This window comes from Mustela nivalis (assembly GCF_964662115.1).
Source record: "Mustela nivalis genome assembly, chromosome: 9".
NCBI lineage: Eukaryota > Metazoa > Chordata > Mammalia > Carnivora > Mustelidae > Mustela > Mustela nivalis.
Window position 1 is genome coordinate 59,772,653 of NC_139028.1, and position 13,260 is coordinate 59,785,912.

Genomic DNA, 13,260 nt, shown 5'->3' on the forward strand with positions numbered 1-13,260 from the left:
AATTCCACCAAACATTTAAGGGAGGAATTATACCAGCTCTCTTCAGTCTCTTTCAGAAGATAGAACAGGGATAATTCCTGACTCATTTTATAAGGCCAGCATTACCCTAATAACAAAATGAGGCAAAGATATTACAAGATAGGAAAACTTTAGACCAATATCTCTCAGGAATATAGATACAGAAATCCTCAAAAAATTTTTTTCAACATCATACTTGAAGTCCTAGCTAATGTACTAAGAGAAGTGAAGGGATTAAGAGGGAGAGATTGGGAAGGAAAAAATAAAGCTGTCATTATGTGCAGATGAGATGTTCATCATTTTTATAGAAAGTCTGAAAGAGTTAACAAAAACATTTCTGGATTTTATAAGTGATTATAGCAAGGTGGCAGGAGATGAAGTTAATATATAAATGTCCATTACTTTCCTGTATATGATCAATGAACATGTAGACTCTGAAATCTAAAACATAATACCATTTATTGGGGTGCCTGGGTGGCTCAGTGGGATAAAGCCTCTGCCTTCAGCTCAGGTCATGATCCCAGGGTCCTGTGTTCAAGCCCCACGTCGGGCTCTCTGCTCCGCAGGGAGCCTGCTTCCTCCCCTCCCTTTCTCTCTGCCTGCCTCTCTGCCTACTTAAATCAATCAATCAATCAAACATAATACCATTTATATGATCTCCCCCAAAATTGACATACTTAATCAGATAAAATAAATAAATCAAATAAAATATGAACAAATTTATCTTAGGAAAAATATAAAACTGATGAAAGAACCCAAGAAGAGCTAAATAAAATGAGACATGTTCCATATTTGTGGATAGGAACATTTAATACTATCCAGATGTCACTTCTCAACTTAAAATCTATAGACTTAATGCAGTCATAATCAAAACTCCTGCACATTATTTTGTGGATATTGACAAACTTTTAAAAAAATTTATATGTAGGGGCACCTGGGTGGCTCAGTTGGTTGAGCGTCTGACTTCGACTCTGGTCATGATCCCTGGGTTCTGGGATCGAGCCCCACATCGGGCTCTCTGCTCAGCAGGTAGCCTGCTTCCCCCTCCCTTTCTGCCTACCTCTCTGCTACTTGTGCTCTTTCTCTGTGTCAAATAAATAAAATCTTTTTTAAAAAATTTATATGTAAAAGCAAAAAGCCCAGAGTACTCAACATGATACTGAAGAAAAACTAAGTAGAAGACTGACACTAACCGACTTCACAACCTGTATAAAGTTGTAATTAAGACAGTGTGGTATTACTTAAAAGAAGAGACAGATACAGGGACACCTGGCTGGCTCAGTTAGTGAAGCATGTGACTCTCAATCTTAGAATTGTAAGTTTGAGCATTGGATGCAGAGATCACCAAACCAAACACAAAAAGAGTAGACAAATACGTAGTGTAGCAGAATATGGAGCCTTGAAATAAGCCCATATGAAGATGCAAAGGCAGTATAGTGCAGAAGAGGTAATAATACTGGCGGGGGGGGGAAGGATATCCATATGCAGAACAGTGAATCTAGATACAGACCTTACACCCTCAACAAAAATTAACTCATAATTAATTATAGACCTCCTTATAAATGCAAAACTATAAAACTCCAAGAAGATAACACAAACAAATCTAGATGATTTTGGGTTTGGTAGTAACTTCTTTGGTGTAACACCAAAGGCACAATCCATGATAGATAGTGATAAAAGCTGGTATAAAAGCAGTGATAAAAGCTGGACTTCATTTTATTTAAAAATTTCTGCTCTGTAGACTGTCAAGATAATGAAATCTAAGCCACAGACTGGGAGGAAGTATTTACCAAGGATGTATTTGATAAAGGCCTGTTATCCAAAATATATAAAAAACACTTAAAACTCAACAATAAGAAAACAACCTGATTTAAGGGGCATTTGGTTGAGCATCCAGCTCTTGATTTCAGCTCAGGTTGTGATCTCCAGGTCATGGGGTTCGGCCCACCTTAGGCTTCCTGCTCAGCGGGGAATCCACTAGCCTCCTCCCTCTCTCTGCTCCTCTCCCTGTTCACACTTGCTCGCGCTCTCTCTTTCTTTCTTAAAAAAAAAAAAAAGAGAGAGAGATCTTAAGAAAAAAAATAAGGAAAAAGAAAACAACCTAATATAAAATGGACCAAAGACCTTAACAACACGTTGCCAACAAAGATGGCAAATATACACATATATTTGTATGGATATACACATGAAAAGTGGTTCACATCATATATCATCAGTGAAATATAAATTAAAATGAGATACTACTGTACGCTTATTAGAATGGCCAAAATCCAGAACACTGACCACAGCAGATGCTAATGAGGATGTGAAGCAACAGGAACTCTCAGCCTTTGCTGGTGGAAATGCAAAATGGCTGCTTTGGAATACAGTTTGATGGTTTTTTATAAAATTAAACACCATATGATCCAGGAACCAAATACTCCTTGGTATTTGCCCAAAGGAGTTGAAGAGTTATGTCCACACAAAAATCTACAAACAAATGTTTATAGCAGCTTTGTTCATACTTGCCAAAACTTGAAAGCAACCAAAATGTTATAACTGATTAACTGAACACTAAGAACACTTTGAAAGTATGTAAATTTTACATCAATAAATATTTTAAGAATTGTAATGGTTTGACAGTCATTCTCAAAAAGCCAAATTCTAAATAAACAGTGTGTCGAGTTTTCATGTATCCAAAATGACAAATTCTGTCAAAGACATTTCTAAACCATATGCTACTAGTATAGTACAGTGATTGAGAAGATGGTCTTGGAAGTCAGACTATAATTCAATCCTGCCTTTAATCTGTACTAACCATGATGTTAGGCAAATTACTCTACCTTTCTGTAGTGTCCTTACTTCCTCCTCTATAAAATGAGTGTAAGTATAGTACCTATTTAATCAGGTTATATTGGGATTATATGAACTAGTTAAAGTGCTTGGAGTAGTAATTACTTATGTTAACTTCTGTTATTGATACTACTGCTATTGATATTACTCATTAATGTCTTCCTTTAGGTTCATGGCCCCCATAAGAAATACTGTCATACTCCATTATCCTCTCTGTTTTGTCACCTGTTAATTTGGATTCAAATGAAAAAGATGGGATATTATTGGTGGACCCTATAATCATATACTATAGATACTTACAAAGAATAGCTATATTCACACTGTGCTGTGCCATGGAAATAGATGCAATGCAGTTTTGTAAGGAGTTCCAAATTGTGGGAAAAAGATATGGGGAAGTAGTAAATGATAATAGAGGGTCATAATTGTGATCTGTGTTGGAGATCATTCTGGTGTGTGCTCTTTAGGACCCAGATACTTGGCAGAATATGATGCTAGTGCTTGGCTTTGTTTTTGTTTTGTCTGTTTTTTTGTTTTGTTTTGTTATTGATATTGTACTGTCAGCTCAATTGATTCCTAAAGGTTTAATCCCTTTCACTAAGTCTTAACTCTGAACAACCCTTAGACTAGAAAAAATCATATTCCACAACATAATAGATAGGATGATATACTCCATTTCACCAAAGTCTAAATTAACTTCAGATACAGATAGTGCAACACAAGAGTTTTTAGAATCTTATTTAGTCAGTCGGTCAATCTGCTTGTTAATCTGACCTACCCTTTCCTCTGCAACATATTTGTCCCGTCTCAGTTAATAGCAGTCACATCCTTTCACCTGCTTAGATCTAAAACTTGGGTCACAAAATTTGACTTTTCGTTTTCCTCTCCTGTCACATCCACTGTATCAGCAGATCCAGACATCTCTCCATGCAAAGTGTATCCAGTGTGACTGTTCCTCATCCCCTTTATAGCTGTGTTCTCATCTAAGCCATCATCATTTTTGTTTTTGTTTTTAAATTTTATTTATTTATTTATTTTTTAAAAGATTTTATTTATTTAACAGAGATCACAAGTAGGCAGAGAGAGAGGAGGAAGCAGGCTCCCTGATGAGCAGAGAGTCCGATGTGGGGCTTGATCCCAGGACCCCGGGATCATGACCTGAGTCAAAGGCAGAGGCTTTAGCCCACTGAGCCACCCAGGTGCCCCTGGTTTGTTTTTATAAAGAGTGATTTATTTAATTCAGGAGAGGGAGCATGTACACATGCATCAGTGGGTGAGGGGTGTGGGGAGGGAGAGAGGGAGAATCTCAGACTGAGTGTGGAGCCGGAAGCTAGGCTCCATCTCACCACCCTGAGACTATGACTTGAGCCAAAATCAAGAGTTGGGCAGCCAACCCACTGAGTTACCCAGGCACCCCTTATTTTTGTTTTTAATACAATTCAGTGGTTTTTAGTATATTCACAAAGTTGTGCAGCCACCACTGCTGTCAAATTCCAGGACATTTTCCTCACCCCATAAAGAAATTCTGTACTGCATACCCTGCACATTAGCAGTTTTAATCACCATTCTCCCTTTACCCAGCTGGTGGCATCTGCCAGTCTGCTTTCTGTTTCTATAATTTACTATTCCAGACATTTCATAAACAGAATCATACAATATGTGGCCATTGTGTCTAGCTTCTTTTGAAGAGCATAATCATTTTAAGGTGCATTTATGTAGTTAAATCAGTACTTCGTACTTTTTTAACGCTAAATAGTATAGTCTTGTAGGGATATACCACAGTTGTTTATTCATTCTGTGCTTGTCTTAGAAAGAATAGTTGGGGTAGCCATGCGGAACATATTCCAGGCTAAGAGCGGAAGTGCAAACAACTTACATCCTGAGAGAGAGAGAATGAATGGTATTTTGGAGGGATATATCTAGTATACCTGAGTGAAGGAATATTTTAGAGCAAACAGAGCCAGCAATGGAAGGAGAGAGAGCAAAGCACTGAATTGTTAGCATCCATAGTCTATTTTAAGAGTTTCTATACATAGTGGTAAGAGTTTTGGGTATAATTTGAATATATGTTTATTTATAAAAATCCCCTCTGACTAGTTCAAAGTTGGGATTTAAAAAAATATATTTTGCGTATTAAATCTCATCTTTAGATCAAAACAGAATTCCAAAGTTGGGTAGTTTCCTGTTTTCATATAATTATGACTACGTGAATCTTGCATTTTAACACAGTAGTCAGGTTAAAGCTTTTTAGGGAGTTCTCCAATAAATTTTTCTGCTTAATTCGATTGTTTTGTAGTCTAGTAATTGACATGGATTTTGTAGCAGTATTGGTTCTTTTCTAATGCTGGAAGCTTTTTAAAATAGGTATAGTGAACAACTTAAATTCAGTGAACAACTTAAATTCAGTTCGCAGCATCACTTCAAAAAATAACAAGAAGCTTGAGGCACTTTTTACATATAGAATTCTTAGTGTACTAAACACAGTAATAACATTAAGTGGATAAAGCCTTAGGTTAGAAGCAGATTGGTGTAATGAAGTTAGGAAATAGGAACCTGGCCAAAAATAATTTTTTTTAAAGATCATATTATCTGTCAGAGAAAGAGAGCAGAAGTAGGGGGAGTGGCTGGCAGAGGGAGAAGCAGGCTCCCTGCTGAGCAAGAAGCTAATGGGGGACTCTATCTAAGCTGAAGGCAGACAGGTGCATAAACAACTGAGCCCTCCAGGCATCCCCAAAATAAATTTTTTTCATGTCTCTAAGTTTTAAGGTAATTTTTTGTGAAGTGGAGGCAGTGCCAGACAGGATTCTGAAAAAGCATTCGATCTTAATCTGACCTCTTACTATTAGATAATTAAAATTCTAAAACTTTATTTTATTTATAATATGTGTAACCTATGGATGCATTCTCATACACAATATTAATAAGATGTATAAATCTATGTGCTCATTCACATACATAATAACAAAATGGTTGTCATTTTAATTCTGAAAAATTGTCTGTCAGTGGCAATTATTTTCCCTAGGAGGCCATTTTAATAACATTCGAGTGAATCCTGTCTTTTATTCTATAGATAAGGAAGCTGAAGCCTAGTGAAGTTACAGGACTTGTACAGGAGCACTTAGCCATCTAGGTTAGAACAGGAATTCTTTTTATTCATTAAATATTTCCTGACTTAAGAGCCTACTTCATAAGGCACTGTCCCTGCTATCATCACCAGAGTTGAACTGGGATAGAGGTTGCAGGGGACAGGAGGATAGAGAACACGTGTGGCATGACAGACAAGAACAGAAGTAATTTCATCTGAATGGGAACTACATAGGATTAGAGGTGCATACACAGTGTTTTGACAACATAGAGGGGAAGCTCATGGTGTTAATTAACTCAGTGGCAGATCTAGAACTGACTTTTCCAACTTTTAGTCCAAGGTTTCCTTTTTTCTCTTCACTGTTACACATTGCTTATCTGAGAAGGAGAAATATCCAAGTGAGCTTTCTTGTTTATAGGTGGCATTTAAATCAGCCATCTAATACAACTCTGGTGTGGGTATTAAAGATAGAGAATTAATAGGTTAAATCTGATTTATTTGGGATTTTCTTGTATTTTTGGTTCAAACTGAATTCTCATCCTGTAGTTGTAAACTGTAATTGACAGAACAGCATTCAGTTTCCCGAATTCTTAGGTTTTTTAGCTGTGTTGTAAGAGCTGACTTTGCTATAATTACTCAGACCTGGATCGTAATTTTATAACAGTATCAAATGTTATTCTTTCTCTAGGTAGAACAGAGTTCTTATTCACAAATGAATCAAGAATGTGACCCATTTTGTTTAAAAAAGTGCTTCTTCAAGGAAATTTTACATTGCTTTTGTACTCTTTAGAGATTACATAGGACTTTTAAAAATTATTTAACTTTGATTTTTGTTTAATTTTGTTCCTGCTGTTCTTTTCAGCCAAAGAGATTCACATTGCCATTTTAATCCGTAGGGTATACGTTTCTTCTGTTTTGGAAAATAATATATTTTCATATGCTTTTCTTTCCTAATAGTTAGATTCAAGGTTAATTAAGATGAGGTGTACCGGTGTTTTGGATGTTCTTAAATGTGTTTTTCTTTTTAAAATTCTAATTTCTAATAGGTATTATTCTGAAAGCTCTTTAGGACAGGATTACAATTTTTATGCTGTTTTGTTTTTTTCCCTTATTTAGAAATCGAAACGAGTTGGCTGAGACTCTTGCCCTGCTGAAAGCACAGATTGATCCTGTGCTACTGAAAAACTCTAGCCAACAGGACAACTCTTCCCGGGAAAGTCCCAGCTTAGAGGATGAGGAGACTAAAAAGGAGGAAGAAGCACCTAAACAAGGTTTTTTTTGTGTGTTTTGTTTTGCTTTGTTTTGTAATTTCTTCTCTCTTCTTCCACTTCTATTTCCAACTATATTAATTAGAATTCTTTCAGTTTGAAAAATTGGAAGTCTTCCTGTAGAGGGAGATTGATTTTTCTTTTCTTTAATGAAAAATAAGCAGCAAAAGGCCATTGAGTACATTTCCTCTTTTATATTGTACATTTATAAAATTTAAATAAAAAGTATTCAGATCATCACAACGTATTTTTTGCTAATTTTAAGAATGCAAAGATACTTTATTGAACTCTTATTATTGTAGTAAAATATGCATAACATAAAATTTATCATCTTAACCATTTTTAAGTATACAGTTCCATGGCATTAAGTGCATTCACATTGTTGGGCATCTGTCACCACCATCCATCTCCGGAGTCATCTTCCCCATCTGAAACTCTGACATTTAAATACTGACTCCTCATTTATCCCTGCACCCCCAGCCCCTGGCATCCACTATTCTGCTTTCCATCTCTGTGAGTTTGCCTGACTCTTGGGATGTTCTGTCCAAGAAATCATAGAATATTTGTTCATAGAATATTTAACTGGCTTATTTCACTGAGCATAATGATAGGCTGAATAATATTCTGCTGTATGTGTTTATCACATTTGTTTATTCATCTGTCTGTGGACAGTTGGCTTCTACCTTTTGGCTGTTGTGAATATTGCTGGTAGGAACATGGGTGTACAAATAGCTGTTTGAGTCACTGCTTTCATTTCTTTTGGGTATATACCTAGAATTGGAATTGCTGGATCATATGGTAGCTTGCAGATCTGCCATACCACTTTTTACAGTTGCTGGGCCATTTTACATTCCCCCTATCTGTGTTACCTTGCAGTCCACCAAACGCTACACATGCATTTTCAGTCTCATAGCATCTCCTTGAGGAAACTGCTGTTATTACGGTTTCAGTTTTATAGATGAGGTAATTGGTAAGTTTATAAATTTGCCCTGTGTCCTATATGTAATAAATGGTCAGAGTCTGGATTTGAACCCTGGTCTTGTATCCCCTGTACTCTTCAACTACAGTAATCTAGGGCTATACTTCTCAAACTTCAATATGCATGCTGTTTATCTGGTGATCTTTTTACAGTGCAGGCACTGAGTACATTGGTCTTGTGTGAAATTGATGATTTGCCATTTTAGTTACCAAGGACCTAGGTGATGCTCAGGCTGCTGGTCAGAGAATCACACTTTGTTTAGCAAGGTTACAGAGGCAGTTTCCTTCTAACCTTTTATTTATTTAAATAGAGCAGAGTCTTTCAGACAGCTGTTCCTGAAAATATTCCTCAGTGAATACTGATATTTTAACACTAAACACAGTTAACAGAGATGCTGTGGGGGAGGACATCTGTTTAAAAAGTAGCACAGGAAGAGGAGCAAGACATTTAACCTTCTTTGATTTTCTCCTTTCTCTTTTAAATAGTGTCTCCTCTTCTGTTTCTCTTACTCCAATAGCAAAATGTTGCTTACTCATTTAGGAAGTACTTAATGTACACCTGCTATGTGTTAAGCGCCGTTTTAGACATGAGACTTCAATAAGTAAAGACAAATCCTTGCTTTTGTGAAGCTTACATTAAAGTGGATAAAATAGCTGACACATACCATTGACCTTGTGCCAGGTACTGCTCAGTGCTTTACATGTGTTAAATCGTATAATCTTCACAACCACTCTGTTAGGTATGATAGGTAGGTAGTATTTCAGGTTTTTTGTGGGGTTTTTTGCGTTTTGTTTTTGTTTTTTCCAAGTGAGCAAAGGGAGTCAAAGGAGAGATTTGAGTGACTTTCCCAGGGTCACACAGACTGTTAGTGGCGTGTTCACACCTGGGTAGTCTTTGGTCTTTCTCTGGGGTTTGTGTACTTTAGATGCTACAGAAACACATAATTTGTGGGAGTCGACATTTTTATTCAGCCCCTAAAGCCCCCTCTCTTACTCCGTCCTCTTGATGTAGTTATTGTGTTCTTTTCCAAGCAAGACCAAAGAAATGGGATTCTGACTTGTCATTTTTATTACTTTCAGATGTATATAAACATTGCCTTTGGGCAGGGAGGGGAAGGAAAGCAGGGATATTTGGAAATCAGACATCAGGAAGGAAAAAAATAAACAGGAACTGCGGAAAGAATAAAACAGCTACTCTTCATTCTTGCAGCTAAAATAGATTTTTCTTTGTTTGTTGAATTGTTATGCTTTGTATCCAACGTTAGTAAATTTTTTTTAAGTGCCAAGAAGAAATGAATTGCTTATAAAAATAAGCAAAGAAAAGATCCAAAGATGGCATCATCTGTCTTAAAACATTCACTAACTGAGTAATTAAATCATTTTTTATTTCAAAGATAATTGAAATTGTCTTTGGAAAAGTCTGAATTTCTTAAACTGGCATTCAGAATCTCACAGTCTGGCCTCGAATGATATTTCTAGTGTTATCTCCGCTAGTTTTTTACATCATCACTGGTTCCGGGTTAACTAGATGCATTTTCTCCTTGTGTCTTGGGCATTCCTTCTGTGTTCTTATCATGCTTTTATCTCTCTGGGATACTTTTCTTGCACTCTGGAAATTCTAGTCATTCAGGGCCATCTGGAATCTCAGAATTTTGATCTTTTTCTAAGTTCTGCCAGCATTTAATTAAATACTATTTTTTTTTCCTACTTATATTAGGGTCAGTCATACCACCAAGCTTGAAGCTCCCAAATACTTGCTGACTTGTTCTTCTCAAACTGTGATAGATGATAGATTTCAAAGCAAGTGTTAGGTATAATGTAAGCCCTTCTCTATCTGTTTAAGACCCAGGATATCTTGTTTGGTGGTATACTACCAGAAGTTACTATTCTTCTAGGACACCATAAAGTTTAATGTATATTTTCACTCCATGTTAGATACTGTATTCTAATTTGGAAGGTACCAGAACACTAAAAAAGAAGTATGAGGAAAAACAAAGTTGAGGGAAATCCTAACCTTTGGTTTCTTTCTGCTAATTGGAAAAAGACTTTCCTTTTGTTAGCTTTTGTATCATACACTTCTGCCTATATGAGAATGTTTAATAGAGAATTGAAATTGTAGATAGGTAGCTTACAAACCTGATTTAGCCTGAAAACTTTTTTTTGTTTGTTTTTGGTTTTTTTTGTTTATACAGTGCTGCTTTTTGTTTTGTTTTGTTTTGTTTTTAATTAAGGTGAAAGTCAGCATTTTAAAGTATACCATTCAGTGTTTATTTGTTTGTTTTTGTATATTCACAATGTTTGCAACCATCACCACCATCTAATTATAGATTTCTATCACCCCATGAAGAAACCCTGTAATAATTAAGCAGTCACTTGCCACTTTTTACCTACCCCTATGACTGAATAATATTTCCTTATATAGATACACCACATTTTGTTAATTCATTCATGAGTTGATGGACATTTGAGTTGTTTTCACTTTTTGGCTATTATGAGTAATGCCACCGTGAACATTCATGTACAGATTTTTGTGAGAACATGTTTCCACATGTGTGTGATTATTTTTTGTTTTGTTTTGTTTTTTAAAATTTGAACTTGCTGTGGACATTTTTTTTTTAATATAATTTTTTATTTTTTATAAACATATATTTTTATCCCCGGGGTACAGGTCTGTGAATCACCAGGTTTACACACTTCACAGCACTCACCAAAACACATACCCTCCCTAATGTCCATAATACCACCCCCTTCTCCCAAACCCCCGCTGTGGACATTTAAAACTGGAAATTAGGGGGCGCCTGGGTGGCTCAGTGGGTTAAAGCCTCTGCCTTCGGCTAGGGTCATGATCCCAGGATCCTGATATTGAGCCCCGCATCTGCCTCTCTGCCTACTTGTGGTCTCTGTCTGTCAAATAAATAAATAAATAAATCCTTAAAATAAAATAAAATTAGAAATTAGAAGAGCTGATAACAATGGAGGTTTGTTTTTGCCTATCAGCAGTGAGCTGTACCTGAGTGATGTTTGACTCTCCTTAGAATTTGCATTCTCCAGTTTACCTTAGTCCTCTCTGTGTCCCCTGAAATTGGGCTTAGTCTCAGTTGCTTAGCCTAGTACTTACATTTTGTTTTTCTTATGATATAGTTAAAGTAAAAAAATTATTATATTCATATATCTGTCACATGTTGAAAAAACAAGAGAAAGAAAAATGGGAAGGTGACTTGTTGGCAGCAGTGAAGAATATTCCTCTGGTTACAAAAGGTTAAGTAAGCTACTGATGATTCTCTTATGGCCATTACTAATGTGATTTCTAATATAAAGTCTAAATTCAACATGGCAAAATAATACAACTTAATCTATTATCTTAGTCTGCCTGTCTGCCATAACAAGATACCGAGCTTGGTGACTTTAACAAGGGAGATTTATTTTCCCCCAGTTTTGAAGGCTAGAAGCCCCAGATGGAGTGCCAGGAGACTCAAGTTCTGGTGAAGGCTTTCTTCCTGGCTTACAAATGGCTTCCTTCTCTCTGCCTCATGTGGCCTCTATTTGTGTGTGTAGTGAGAGAGTGATCTGGGATTTTTCCTTTTCTAAAAGGGCACTAGCCCTATTGATTGTGGCTCTACCTTTTTTATATCATTTAACAATAATTATCTCACTAAGACCCCATCTCCAAATACAGTCACATTGGGGATGTGGGCTTTAACATGAGTTTAAGGGGGGAATAATTCAGTCTATACATATAGTGTTATGAAACAGTACTGTAGTAATATGATGGGTAAGGGAAAAGATACCTAATGGAGAAATTAGGAGGGACAAGGGGAGAACTGCAGTTTTAAGATTTGCTTCTTAATGCTATGATTTGTTTCTGAATGCTTAGCTGAACTGAAGACTCCTCATGGGCACTGCAGATCATCAAGCCTCATAGTACAGAAAAATCTTGTATTGTATGGTTCATTATATGTATTTATGTATATAGATATATATATGTATCAATATATATAGATATGTACATATCTATATAGAGATATATATGCATATATCTATGTATATATAGATGTATATAGATATATATACATATGTATATGTGTATGTATATAGATATCTACATATATCTATATATATCGATACATATACGTATCGATATATATAGATATATGTAGATATCTGTATATCTTTTCTTTTAATTCCATTGTACTTGGACATACAGTGTTATATTAGTTTCAAGTATACAATATAGTGATTAAACAATTCCATATATTCCTCAATGGTTGATGAGCAGTTACAGATTTTTAAGAAAAAAATATTACATGTGAATCAAAACTATTTTTTTCAACGTTGAGTTTGGGTCCAGCAAAAAATGTGTCCCAACTAGACTGAGCATTTATATACGTAAGTGCAGATGCAAATACACTTGTTCATAGTGAATAGATTACTATGAACAGAAGGACAAGAATTTAAGTCATTTGTTATGTTCTGTATTGTAGCTGATGAAAGTACAGATAATAATAGTACCCATCGTGATTTATTTGTAACATTTTAAATGACAAGAGCTAATTTGGATATGGTTCCTTAATGAGCCCCAACTTTAGGAGATGGCTTTTTTGTGTATTGAGGGGAAATTTTAAAATACAAATGTAGGGGCACTGCACTGGCTCAGTTGGTGGAGCATGTGACTTTTGATCTCAGGGTTGTAGATTTGAGCCCCATGTTGGGGGTAGCAATTACTTAAAAATAAAATCATCTAAATAGGTCATACTTAGAAAAAGTTACCTAGGGGCGCCTGGGTGGCTCAGTGGGTTAAGCCGCTGCCTTCGGCTCAGGTCATGATCTCAGGGTCCTGGGATCGAGCCCCGCATCGGGCTCTCTGCTCAGCAGGGAGCCTGCTTCCCTCTCTCTCTCTGCCTGCCTCTCCATCTACTTGTGATTTCTCTCTGTCAAATAAATAAATAAAATCTTTAAAAAAAAAAAAAAGAAAAAGAAAAAGTTACCTAGATGTGATCCTCCTTTGACTATTGCGATCATATCAAACCAAAGCTTAAATTTGAGATGATGACATTTTATAGAGACATCTTTTTTTTTTAGGAT

The 13,260-nt window shown here is 36.0% G+C and overlaps 1 protein-coding gene across 2 annotated transcripts in view; it reads left to right on the forward strand.

Annotated features, from left to right (window-relative positions):
* Positions 1-13,260, forward strand: part of RSF1 (remodeling and spacing factor 1) — a 158,457-nt gene that overhangs the window by 92,577 nt on the left and 52,620 nt on the right. For both annotated transcript variants that reach the window (XM_082749528.1, XM_082749527.1), the window contains exon 5: positions 7,049-7,203. In XM_082749528.1, coding sequence (XP_082605654.1) covers positions 7,049-7,203 — 155 coding nt within the window. The remainder of the gene's footprint in view (positions 1-7,048; positions 7,204-13,260) is intronic.